At 33.3% G+C, this 14082-nt stretch overlaps 1 protein-coding gene across 1 annotated transcript in view; it reads right to left on the bottom strand.

Annotated features, from left to right (window-relative positions):
• LOC133206125 (uncharacterized) overlaps nt 1–11945 on the bottom strand; it is a 31169-nt gene extending 19224 nt beyond the window's left edge. Inside the window, exons 1-10 of the mRNA XM_061342056.1 lie at nt 11755–11945; nt 11145–11243; nt 10747–10952; nt 10492–10616; nt 10013–10183; nt 9734–9841; nt 9449–9537; nt 7984–8082; nt 7065–7280; nt 6785–6863 (exon numbers count right to left, since the gene is read on the bottom strand). Of these exons, the coding sequence (XP_061198040.1) occupies nt 6785–6863; nt 7065–7280; nt 7984–8082; nt 9449–9537; nt 9734–9841; nt 10013–10183; nt 10492–10616; nt 10747–10952; nt 11145–11243; nt 11755–11886 (1324 nt within the window). The 5' untranslated portion in view covers nt 11887–11945. The remainder of the gene's footprint in view (nt 1–6784; nt 6864–7064; nt 7281–7983; nt 8083–9448; nt 9538–9733; nt 9842–10012; nt 10184–10491; nt 10617–10746; nt 10953–11144; nt 11244–11754) is intronic.
• Between the last annotated feature and the right edge of the window lie 2137 nt (nt 11946–14082).

The following is a 14082-nucleotide window of genomic DNA, read 5'->3' as shown; positions in this document are numbered from 1 at the left end:
GTTAAAGTTTTTCAAAAGTATGTTGTACACTCCAAGGTCAAATACAAAAGGTCAAAACTGTTGGTACCAAAGGGAAAGTCTTGTCACAATAATATGAAAGCCCTAGCACCAACCATTCAAAAGTTATGGCCAAGGTTAAAATTTTTCAAAAATAAGTCAAACTCCAAGGTCAAGGGTCTAAATAAATGATGCCCAAGGGAAGGTCTTGTCACAAGGAAAACGATGAAATTTGAAAGCTCTATCATCAACCATTCAAAAGTCATGCCCAAGGTTAAAATTTTTCTAAAGTAAGTCATACTCCAAGGTCAAAGACAAAAGGTCACAACTGCTGGTAACCAAGGGAAGGTCTTATCCCAAGGAATACATCTCCAGCCAATCAAAAGTTATGGGCAAGGTTAAAGTTTTGGCAGACAAACAGACAGACAGACGAAACAGAGAAAAAACTTTATGTCCCCAAATCTTTGATTACAGGGGAATAAAAATCATCAACATCATTGATTAATGATGAGTTAAAATATAGTGCAGGGATGATTTAACTCTTATCTCCAAATAAAATTATTTTGTTAGCGATTACTGCTGAAATTGAAATTTCATCACAATGTTGTCAACAGATGCAGATAAATAATCTTGTATGAATGAATACTTAATATAAATCTTATTTTAAAGTTTCTGATACGAAATATAAACAAGTCAAATAACTCTGTGCAACAGAGTAATTTTTCTGGCTAAGGGTGACAGAATACTTCATAATCTTATACAATGGGCATTCTGTATCCTGGTTTGGATAATCTACACTATTTATATGAATGTTTGTATGTATATATAGATGTCTTGTATGATCATTATATACAATTTATATTTAATACTTATGGAATGCCGGGACTGTCTTATATGAGGATTAAACATTATATGCAGTGTTCTCTTCATTATATGTGGTATTATTTTAATTATATGAAGTAGTTTTTACAGTATATCGTGTGCAACTTCCATTATATACAGTACTTCTTTCATTATATGATGTAGATATGTCATTATAATATGTACATCTATCATTATATGAGGTGTTTTTATCATTATATGAAGTGCTTTTAACATTATATGCGGTAGATCTAACATTATATGCAGTGAACACACCAATATATTATGTACTTCTCACATTATATACAGTATATTCATCAATATATGTAGTATTTCTTTTATTATGATGATGCTGATCGTTAAATATTATGTCCGGTCCCGTTAGCATTCCGTGCGGTAGATTTTGCATTTCGTTATGATGTAGACACAGTATTATATGCGGTGCTTTCTTCTTTATGTGTATGATCTTTCGGAAGCTACCTTTCGGAACTCTCTGTTAAAAATTCGGTACCTTGAGAACTCCGACCTTTCCTGTTGAATTCAGTACAATAAAAGCATGCGTATATAACAATTAATGCTCCGTGAACAGGTTAGAATGTTTTTTTAAAGATATGAAGTATAGGGTAATAGAGTAAAATAAAATCCATTCTATTTCATGGTATGAAGTAACGAGGGGGGGGGGGGGGGTTGATAGAAATATTTTGGGAGTGGAAAAAAATTTGAGGCATTTTTTTTCTTTTTTGTGAACAATAAGACTTTCAAAAAGATTCATATCATATATAGGACAATCAATGTCAAAAAAGATAATTAAAAAAACAGGGGCGTCGGCAAGAATTTGACATTGGGGAGGCGAACGGGATCGAAAGGGGGGGGTCCTAACCAACTAAAATAAACTTCAGCCAAAATCTTGATATTCTTATTTTCTGATTAATAAAGAACAATTAAACATGCAACCAAAAAAAAAATGTTCTATGTGAATTAAGTTATATGCTACGAAAGCCTATTAGGATCAAACTACGGTAAAAAAAAAATTTAAAAGGCGTTATAACGCCTTTTTAAAAGGCGTTATAACGCGAAAAAAGGCGTTATTACGCCTTTCTAAAAGGCGTTATTACGCCTTTCTAAAAGGCGTTATTACGCCTTTCCAAAAAGCGTTATTACGCCTTTTAAAAAGGCGTTATTACGCCTCTTTTTTTCAATACATGACTTACTTAGCCCACCCTGGGGACTGATTATAATTAGATTTCTAGGAAAAAAGATTTTTAAATGTGTAAAATATTTTCAGTGTTAAACCAACTTAGTCCTTCTCTGATGCCAGACGCTTCTACCAAGGTGTATGGATTTCAGAGATTTTGTTGAAGGCTAATTGCTCATTATACCTATGCAAATACTTTGCCTGTTTTTTACCTAGAGGAAAGAAAAATATTTCAAATTTGACATGAATTTTTAATACGTGGCTAGCAAAGCCCAAAGCTGGTTCTGCCTATATCCTGGATTTTCAAAAGTAGAGTGTTGACTTCTCTTAACGACGTTGGATCCTGATATTTAAAGTCTTAAACTTTTTTTGTCAAGTACATGTATATTTTTAGTTTCTACACACATAGCTTAATTAAAAATCAAAACAAAAAATGGGAGTCAATATGCTTCTTTTGGCGCTACAGTACATTTAAAATGACCTTTTTGCACTGAATTTGTGTCTTAATCAAAAATAACATCTTCGACGTTTTCCCTCCAATATTTTTTATCCAAATAAATCATGGGCCAAAGTATGCTATTATTCTCTCTTTAAAAAGACACATTAAAATTGTGACCAAAAAAAAATAATTTCAAATTGCTTCCCATAATCAATTATTTGACCTTTCTGCACTCACAAATGTCATTTTTCGGGCATTAAAAATTTAACAAGCAAGAAAAATATTTTAAACTTTCTTAACCTTAAGTCTTAAACTTTTGCTGAATTTAAGTAGATTGATCAGAGTTATCTTATATATTCAGAAAAGAAAATCAGAAGTGGAGGTCTATGATGTTATTTTTTAGATATTACTAAAAAACTGTTAATTTTATGATAAAATTGGCTCAATTTTTTCCTGGAGTTTCAGAATATATTTTCTTTATTTGTCACAATATGATGATAGAAATCACAAAAAACTGATTTAATTAATATTTTAGAACCAGCATTAAACATTTCAATGCACAAAATAGCTCTGTGTGCAACCAGCATGGAAAAATAGGAATCTAAACTTAACAGTACTGTATATATTTCAAAAGGGAAAAAATGATCATTTTCTTCTAAAAAACCTTCCGCCACAAAATATAGTTCCTGGCTTAATCCTATTTGAATGGAATTTAATTGCGGTTTTTTCATTGGATATAGTATAATTTGCATTGTAGAATCCAGATTTAATGTTAGAACTTAAAAATAATGCAGAATTTTAGAAATAAAGCTCAAGACCAAAATCTGCTCAAAAGCTCAGGATCGAACGTCCTTAATATGCATGCAAAATGCAAACAACTGTCTGCGAGATGTGCAGGAATATAGAAAATACTATAATTTATAATATTAAAACTATAATCTAAATATTGCATAAATAAAGATGGCTTTGGTTCAATCTTTCATATATTTACTATATTAAAATAACGCCTTTCCATTTTAGGATACAACTCCTTTTCAAACAGGCCGGTAGTACGAATGTGAGTGGGGGGGGGGGGGTCCCCACCCCACTTTTTGGGAGAATAGTCTTGCTATAGTTTAAATATAAAAAATCATTAATTGATTGCTTGGTCCCTTAACATTTTGTTGCAGTATGGTTAAACTCGGGCAAGTCAGTGCATTTAAAAAAAGTTTTAACGAAAAATTAGAAAAAGTTTCCCCTCAAGTAAAGGCAGTTTATTTTTTTCGGGGGGGGGGGGGGGGGGGGGGGGTTCTTGTTTTTTTGTTTGCTTGTCAATTTTATGGGACCCCCCCCCCCCCCTTTAAAAGCACGGGCCTGTCAAAGACATAATAATGGCCCTTCAACAGGCATAAAACGCCTTTTTGAAAGGCGTATTAATGCCTTTTAAAAAGGCGTAATAACCCCTTTAAAAAGCGTAATAACGCCTTTTGAAAAAGCGTAAAAACGCCTTTTGGAAAGGCGTAATAAAGCCTTTAAGAAAGGCGTAATAACGCCTTTTTAAAAGGCGTAATAACGCCTTTTGGAAAGGCGTAATAACGCCTTTTTTAAAGGCGTAATAACGCCTTTTGGAAAGGTGTAATAACGCCTTTTGGAAAGGCGTAATAACGCCTTTTGGAAAGGCGTAATAACGCCTTTTGGAAAGGCGTAATAACGCCTTTTTTCGCGTTATAACGCCTTTTGGAAAGGTGTTATTACGCCTTTTTTCGCGTTATAACGCCTTTCAAATATTTTACTGTAGTTTGATCCTAATAGGCTTTCGTAATATGCACTATAGATTAAAAAAACCAAAATATTTTTAATTAGCCAGGCGCTAGTGTTTTTTTTTTTTCCGAAACGGCATAGAAAGAACTTTGAAAGGTTTATTAGGTAAAGATTAAAATACATATAATTTTCTATTATTGTATAATATTTATTGTTACTCGCGAAAGAATGCATAGTTATTAAATTTAAAATGAACAGGGTGATTAATCCTTCATAATCCCCCCCCCCCACACATTTTTGAAATTCAGAAATGTGTATGACATTAAAAAAAATCATCTGAAGTTGTTTTAAATAGTATTTGTTACGCAGTATTTTAGTATATTGCTTTAATTTTAATAGCTTACAACTTCGATTCATCAAAGATTTCCAAACATCGATAGACCAATTCATTAGACAATGAACAGGCCTGTTACACGCGAGGGGAAGGTGTCAGGAAGGGGTGCTCTAATTTTTTTTTTTTTTTTACCAATTTCTCCACTTTTTCTGAGAATAGGTTTTTTTTGGCTTAAGTTTGGATATGTAGAAATTCACTAACTTAGACGCTGCTGTCCCCTCCTTTCATACACACTTTCTGTTGCTGTCAGGTCGAAATCGGGTAAATTCCAAAAGAATTGAAAAGAAAAAAAATCCGGCAATTTAGAGAGTCCCCACGCCCCAAAAATAGAATTTCCAAAAACGTTGCTAGCTGTCGGCCTGGTGAAGAATTACGCGGTGAAGAATTGTAGCAAACTTGCACGTAGAGCGATGGATACAATGCTTATTGTTTACAAACGCCAGGTACAGGTATATAATTATACACGTACACGTACATCCCAATTTGCGTTTGTGTAAACAATAGCTTTCACACTTCTCCGCTCCATTGACCACAGATATTGCCATTACAAATGTTGTAATTTTGTTTTTCTCATTTATTTTTCTTTCATTTTTCATTTCATTTTTTTTTGTTGGGTGTGTGTGTGTGAGTGTGTGTGTGTGTGTTTTTTCAAAATTATCGGGGCGGCGATCGCCGCCCCTTTGCCGACGCCCCTGAAAAAACTAACTGCATTCCTACGCCTTCGAGTACGCAGGGCTTTAACAACGGCTTATAGAAAACACTACATGTGTTTACTTATTTGTTTGTTTTTTAGGGGTGGGATGTGCTAATTTTTCACAATGTAAATTACCCTTTTATCTCTCATTTTATTTCGTAGAGGGTGCTTTACATGTATATATATATATATATATATATATATATATATATATATATATATATATATATATATATATATATATATATATATATATATATATATATATATTGTATTACTGGGTAATTTTACCACATATTTTTTTAGAAGTAAAATCTTGAAGTACAACCCACGACTCAAAACATTTTCTGTTCTGAAAATCGTTTATCTTTTCCTGATACATTACATAACATTCACATAGTATTTAACTAAAGACAATTTCAGCAATTTTTTTATACGCCATAGTTTAACAATTAATACTATGGAACAATAAAATTATTTCAGTAATACATTGTAATAAGTGCATCTCTCTCTCTCTCTCTCTCTCTCTCTCTCTTTGTAAACTACTGAAGTATTGATATGACTTCGAAATTCCTTTAATATAGGGATAAATATTGTGTGGTATGTGATTATTCCGCGATGCTTTGGCTGACGTGTGGTTGATTACCAATTATTAAAGATTACCCAAAATCATTAAGAATTTTCATATCTAAGAACGAAAAAAGGTAGAACTTTCTAGATCTAACAAGGGGGGTTCCGAAAGGTAGCTTCCGAAAGATCATACACATAAAGAAGAAAGCACCGCATATAATACTGTGTCTACATCATAACGAAATGCAAAATCTACCGCACGGAATGCTAACGGGACCGGACATAATATTTAACGATCAGCATCATCATAATAAAAGAAATACTACATATAATGATGAATATACTGTATATAATGTGAGAAGTACATAATATATTGGTGTGTTCACTGCATATAATGTTAGATCTACCGCATATAATGTTAAAAGCACTTCATATAATGATAAAAACACCTCATATAATGATAGATGTACATAATAAAATGACATATCTACATCATATAATGAAAGAAGTACTGTATATAATGGAAGTTGCACACGATATACTGTAAAATCTACTTCATATAATTAAAATAGTATCACATATAATGAAGAGAACACTGCATATAATGTTTAATCCTCATATAAGACAGTCCTGGCGTTCCATAAATACTGTATAATGATGTCTACTTAAGTATTTAGTATCAGGATACTTGCATTATAAACAATTGAAGGTCATCAACCTATAATCTGATCTTTTACTCATTCACAAAATGAACAGCTTGTGTTAAGGGGGATAATCTTCATACAAAATTCTGTTTATCTTAGTTATCCGATCCACCAGTAGTCAAACTTCCAACATTCCAACAGAGAGAGAGAGAGAGAGAGAGAGAGAGAGGGTGATTTCATTTCAACTGACCTGGTCCAGAAGCAAAGGAGACAATATAACATATCACAGCTACTATGGCAACATAGGACATCCAAGAAATTCCTACATCCTTCAAGTAGAAGTTTACATAAATATAAAGAGTATGCACATTGTATAAATACACATATTCATGTAAACAATTATTAAAAACTATGTTTAATACCAGTATCTAGTATACACACTTTGAAAATATAAACATTCATGCATTTAATAGTAAATTACTATATTCTTACAAGATAAGTTATAAATGTATAGGTAAGTAAAAACTTACTTTGATAAGTATAAGTGAAAGTGCCAAAATGGAACTGAATATAAATAATCCCCCAACACCTATTAATAGAAGTCTACGTCTTCCAGCCTTATCCATAATGAAAGCAGAGACAAAGGTCATGGCCACATTGACCCCTCCTGTTGCTAAGGTAGCATATTCTGCTTCATGTATGCTTAGCCCAGCTGTTTGAAAAATTTCTGTGGAGTAATATATCACCTAAGAAAAACAAAAGGATGTTTCAGAAACAAATCAAATGTGTCATTTTCATAATATAAAACAGATTTCAATAGTGTTTGGGACATCCAAGGTAGGAACTAATTGAAATATTGGCAAAAAGCAGCATAGCTAAGAACATGCCCCTCATAATTAAATAAAATAAAAATGGAAGAAAAATGACCCATAAATTTTCAATAGATAGTTTTCAGTAGGCCCAAATTAGCAAGAGTTATTTCCCGTTGGCCGCCATATTGGAGGTCAACATGCTCATATTCCTTCATTATTCAACCAACTTTAACTTTTTATACGGCCATTGTGGGGTAGGAAGCATTGTTTTTCTGAAAAATATACATTTGTGAAAGCCTCCTTTATTTCATCATTTTTATTCTATAAAGATCTTTCCCCAAATATTTCTGCTACACCCTCTTAGACTTGGTAAGACAAAGAGGAAAAATTACTAGGTTGACCACCAAGATGGCGGCCAAGGGAAATAACTCGGAGAGAAAATACGTCATATGAAAACTATCTATAATTATAATTATGCTTGATCACTTTTCTTCCATTCATGTTTACAATTGTGAACATAAATGGATACCTTTGGAAAATATCTTAAACAATACTTAATTACTGTTTATATGTATGCATATTTCACAACAGAAACTTAAAGCATCAATGAAAACTTACAGTATTAATGAAAACTTACAGCATTAATGCCACTGAACTGTTGAGTGAGCTGTAAAACTACACTGATTGTCAGTGGATCCCTGAGAAATTTGTCACGGAATAAATCCATAAATGTAAACTGAAAATCATAATACAAAAAAAAAAAAATTAATAAATTACAGTAAAACTTGATTATAGCGACATCCTGGGGACGTGTGATTATACTTCATTATATCTCTGATTCATTAAAATATATATAGCGAATTCACAATATACATGTTTTCCTTCAAGTATGACTATCAAATATGTTCAGGAAGTATTAAATACAAAACTTACCTTGGAGCATGAAAATTTTCAGATGAATTGAATTTCAAATATAAATACTTACAAAAAATAATGTCAGTTCAATATTTTGAATTTTGAGATCTCAAAAATTTGTTATAAAAGATGTAAATTTCATTAATTTTAACCTCTGTGGGACATATATCTGTAAATTTTTCATATCTGTGTTCATTCTAACCATAACATTTTACAAAGAATTGTGAAGAATTTTGGGATTTCCCAAAACTTTGCTTTATCTGTAAATTTGCTATATCCATATTCATTTTACTGTAGAATCTAAATTTGCTTGGTTCACAAACTAAATTACAATAATTAAGATAAAACATTGCAGCAACATTTTCACATAACAGATGACCTTAACACGGACTTGATGTGAGTGTATCCCAATTAACAAGGGGGAAAAGGGGTAGGGGTATTGTAACAGAGACATGTGCATGTATGTGCCTGTGCTTGGGATTGAACCCTGGACCATTGCATGCCAGTCCAGTGCTCTGCTGGTTGAACTAAAGGGATAACCCACCAACCCAAACTAGTAGGAAGCCATAATAACACACTATCACATTGTCACCTTCCAGAGAAAGAGGTGTCCTCATCTATTAAGGAGTGCCCCTACCTGTGGGGAGAAGTTCTTGGGACAACCATTTTCATCTGCCAGAGAAAACCGGGTCCCAACGTTGGCCAAATGTAACAGAGTCATGTATGTGCCTCTGCTTGGGATTGAACCCCAGACCTTTGGCATGCCAGTTCAGTGCTCTACTGATTGAGCTAAAGGGTTAACCCACCAACCCAAGCTAGTAGGAAGCCATTAATAACACACTACCACATTTGTAGTAACCGCTATTAACCAAATATTTAAAAAAAACCCACTAATACTATAATTTATCATTAGTGGATTATATGCATTCATCAATTATTATCCAGCACCATGTTATCCACTAAAAAATACAGTGTCTGCTATAAGATTTTGCTAATGACATGAATTACATCATTATTGGATAACAATATCATCTGATAGTTAAGTCTAACACAATGCAAGTAAAAATTTAGCCACTAATGATAAAAGTGATACAAATATATCATTAATGGACTCAATGTCATCCACTAATACATCTACTACATTATAAAATTAATGGAATTTCTATGATTAGTTATTGCATTCTAACCTTTGGCATTCTTTTTTGTTTCTCTCCTTCACTTCTCATCTCTTCTAACTCCTCCCCAACATCATCTGTGGCTCTCAGCCAGATCAGAGCTGTAGTTACAATAAAGATTTATATTGTCTATATAACCACAAACTTGCTTTCAGTCAGGTGAGAGCATAACAAAAAAAAGCATCAGAATTGTTAATGCACGTATATACATAGTTCTGAAGTAGTCTCTTATTTCAGTGATGAAATGGCTAACTTAATAAATCACAATATTAACTATTCATTTTACACTATGTAAACCTTTTTCAGCTTCATCTTCATCTTTCATCACAAGCATCAGGAAGCGAGGAGATTCTGGGCACCATGGTAACAAGCACAACATTACGGCTACTGGAATGACTGTGGCACCTTTGGTAAGATTGATACATTGCTGTATAAATTATCTTAAATAATCTACCCAATTAACCTACTTCGAAATAATGCTTCAAACATACATCTTCTAGTCATCTTTATAGATTCGTCCAATATCAAAGTTTAACAGTGCATGTAAATTGCACTAGAGCAACTTCTAATAATTACCTAAGACATAATGAAATAGATCTTTGGTCCCCAGGACAACATCCAGCCCCAGAATCTGAGCAACCAGTACCCCTGAGGTTATAGCCAGCTGATTGAAGACCCCAGCAAACCCCCTCAGAGAAGTGGGGGCTATCTCTGAAAGGTATAAAGGGGCTGCTCCAGAATTTATCCCTGAAAATATTTTTCATAAAGTTTTAAAATTTGTTTTAAATGTTATTGCAATGATCATCAATGAAGTTGTAACAACTAAATATGAAAGAATATTGAAATAAATCATCATAGGTTGTAGGTATTTAAGTTATTCTTCTAATAGAACTTTTGGAAAAAAAAAACAAAACATTTACACATTATTAAAGTGGATTTCTTAAACTCAATTCTAAAAGCTCATACAAACAACATGAAAAAAAGTAAAAAATCTTATTCTACTCAAATCAATCTTGATTTGATTTAATTTTGTCAAGACACAAACAATCTAATACCTGCACATATGCCAACCAATAAACGACCAGCTATCATCATTTCAAAGGAGTAAACATAACGAAATGAGAACATCAGCCCTGCAGCCACCAAGTGAAGAAGATTGTTTCTCAACAGTGCCCCTTTCCTGAAATATTAATATAAGAAGTTCTTACATTTTTACTGGTAAGTAGATTTTTGCAAAGCTGCAAAGATACTTATTAAACTTTAAAGCACCAAAATATTTTCATTAATTGGATTAAAAAAAAAAATTATACCTTCCATACTTATTACACCAATATCCCGCACTGAGCCCCCCAATCATCCCTCCAAATGCAAATATAGACACAGTAGTTGCCCAAAGGATTGAGAGTTCTGTGGGAGAGAGGTACCCAGTGGAGGTCAAGTTGAATTCAGTTGTACTTGTTATATTATCATTTCCATACCTCTTGTGGTAACTTGCATTGTAGAAATCTTTTAATACCTACATCAAATGGAAGAGATATACAGTTCTACTTTGACATCTAAATCAAAAGAATGGTAAAAGATTTCTAATTTGAAACTGTTAGTAAATCATAATATCAATGGAAGAGTAATCTAAAACCACCTCTACAGTCTTTCAACAGCCATAGTTATTAGCAATAATGCACTACAATACTACAAATTGTTAACTTACAGCTGCTGGGGTATTGACTACTCCTGTGTTGTAGCCCAACATAAAAGAAGATCCACACACACATGCTGCTATGGATAAGGCAAGACTCTTTGTAAAATTCTGGAAAAAAGTTTACTTACAAACTGGTACATTGGTACATATACTGTGTATTGAAAGAAATAAGCTAATTTTTTATAGGTACAGAATCATTTTAATGCTTCTTTACCATTAAAATTCCATACAACTCAACATTTAAGGGGTGTATAAGACCCTCTCTGCATTTCTGAATTAACTCTAGTCCAATTACAAGAACATAATGAGGTCATACTAAGTCTAGACAAGAAAAGAATCTTGTTGAAGTTACAGGTAACATTATTCCTAAATTCCTCTGACTATAACCCCTGCTTTCATATTTTGACATGTCAACATATAAAAGCATGGCCATGGGTTAGAGTCGGGGAGGAATTTCCAGGTTCGACACAGCCCACCAAATGGTGGCTTAATCCTCTTCTGGTGGTAAAATACCCATACCATGGGAAAGAAAAATTGTTCTGCTCTAATTTCTCAAAAGTTTAAAGTCATATATGGCGTATTTTTGATAAGTTCAGACTAACTTTGTTAAGTGCTAAACCTGTTTTGTTGTTGCAGTGACAATTGCATCAATTTCTTTTTCAGACAATGTTAAATTCTTCTCAACGCTATCCTCGTGGTCATCAGAACAGTTGTCGTCATCACTGGCACCAAGCAGTGGACGTCTTTCCATTTTTTGAGTTAATTTAGAAATTCAGATATATATTTAAGGGGGAAATCCCGATTACAGATTTTAGTCCCATTTTCTATCATGGGCGTCCATTTTGATTGTTCACAGGGCGATCACATGACATCCACGTGACTATAGGCCTTTCTATCATCAACTCGTTCCACTAGTTATTCATTTTCCGTCGGAAAGGATGTATTTTGTCAAGAGAATGGAATGTGAAGGTATCAAGAAGAAAAGTGACAGATGACTTCCTTTCACTATACCTTTTAAAATTAATCTCTCTCTCTCTATATATATTTCATGCCCCTAGCAACGGTTTCAAAATGGGGGGACTTCCCCCAAAAATCTGACATCCCCTCCAAAAAACATATAAACTGACCAAAAGTGGGGGGCAACTTCACAGGCACTTGTTTCTGTAATAAATTGTTTCACCCATAGTGTTATTATTATGCTATGTGTAAAAAATTTATTATCGAAACAAGTGCCTGTGGGCAACTTTCAAAAATTATCTGACAAGCCCCCCCCCCCCCCCCACACACACAGTGTGTTTGTAAACCCTGTCAATTGGACACGTGCTTTAGACGGCACACGTTTAAATGAACACGGAAAAATCCAAATGAACACGAAATGGTGGTGTTCAGTTGGATTTTGTCATAAATCAACTAGAAAATGTCCTAGGATGCATCCCATTTCAAAAAAATGAAGTGTTAATTTGACCGGATGCATGAGATCTGTGTAATGAGTGTGTATAAGATGACCACCGATCCATCATTTTTTCTTCTCGGCGAGACTTACACACATTGCGAGTGCGCATGCTCGCTACATCAAATGACGTCGTAAATGACATCATAATACAGTACCCGTTTCACACTTAGTCATGAATGTACATGAGGACGAAGTAAACTTTGTAAAAGGTAAGTACAAAATCTGTAAATAAATAAATTTTATGTACATGTATTAAATATGGCCTATGAATAAATGAGTAAAGATATGTGTCCATTATGACATTACGGCATTATTGTTTACTCAATAATTTTCCTACGATATGTATACATGTATATGCTGTATTCTTACAATATGCATCGTTGCATGATTCAATTGATTGCAGTATAAATGGTTAAAACCATTAAACTAAAAGTTATTATTATTAATGTTAGTGAAAACATAAAGAAATCTTCTCTATATCTATGTCTCTGGGAAGGTAAACACATTCCATATTGGCATATGTTGTACTCGCGGAGAGAAACTATTTCTGCATGTACGTGCATCTAATATTTCGATTTTTATTGAATCAACGTTGATCTTTTGAAATGTGTAGCAAAATATATTGTTAGAAATTTTAAATGTTTTCTTGCGTTTCGCGTCTTGTTTATGTGTCATGTCAAGTTCGAAGGTTTCATATTAAAAACGAAAGTAGAGTCGGTCACAACATGTGTTATGGGCCGGGGAAACGTTCAGTCTGCCTGGGTTATATATAGGTACGTGGGCTGCTAAAAGCATTGTTAATATTGTCTACATATTAAGCTGTCAACTAAAAAAACACATGTACAACTGAGGCGTAAATATTAGAAATAATTTAAACGATGAAAGGGGGGGGGTAGCTGTTTACTTCTCCCAGGGACATAGATATAACTGTTAAGCATGTATAGGTCCCTGCTTCAACGTGGTCTTCTAGCCCTGGCAACTTGAGGGTATAGTACAGCTATATAAGTTGATATTAATGTCAAAGACATGCTGTGCATTTAGACAGTGCCATGCCCTAATTTTAATGTACAAAGTTTTCAAAGTATGTGAATTTAAAGATTGATACTTGTCATTCTATTGTTATGCACTCATTATTGCATTGGGACAGTTTTGAGAGAAATTATGTATATATAGCTGTGATGATTCATGAAAATGATGCGACTTCTACTAAGTTACAGTAATTAAAGAATATATTTTCCTATTTATTTATCATGGAATTTATGTTTTAAAACTGCATAATATTATAATACATTTCAGGTAGATTCATTGGTTTCGGATCAGAAATTACCAATGTTCATGGATTCTCAGAACACAGCAGAGAGAAGTTTATGGTATGAATGCAATTATATAATATTCATTTAATAGTGAAAACCTACATGTCAGAAAAAAAACAAAACTACCTGAAGTTCTGATGATCGGAGTTCATGATGATGTGTTTGTGTATCAACATGATCT

This window comes from Saccostrea echinata, unplaced genomic scaffold, assembly GCF_033153115.1.
Source record: "Saccostrea echinata isolate AGI-Se365-2 ecotype Australia unplaced genomic scaffold, CSIRO_AGI_Sech_v1 ptg000054l, whole genome shotgun sequence".
Lineage (NCBI taxonomy): Eukaryota > Metazoa > Mollusca > Bivalvia > Ostreida > Ostreidae > Saccostrea > Saccostrea echinata.
This window is presented reverse-complemented; position numbering and strand designations above follow the sequence as displayed.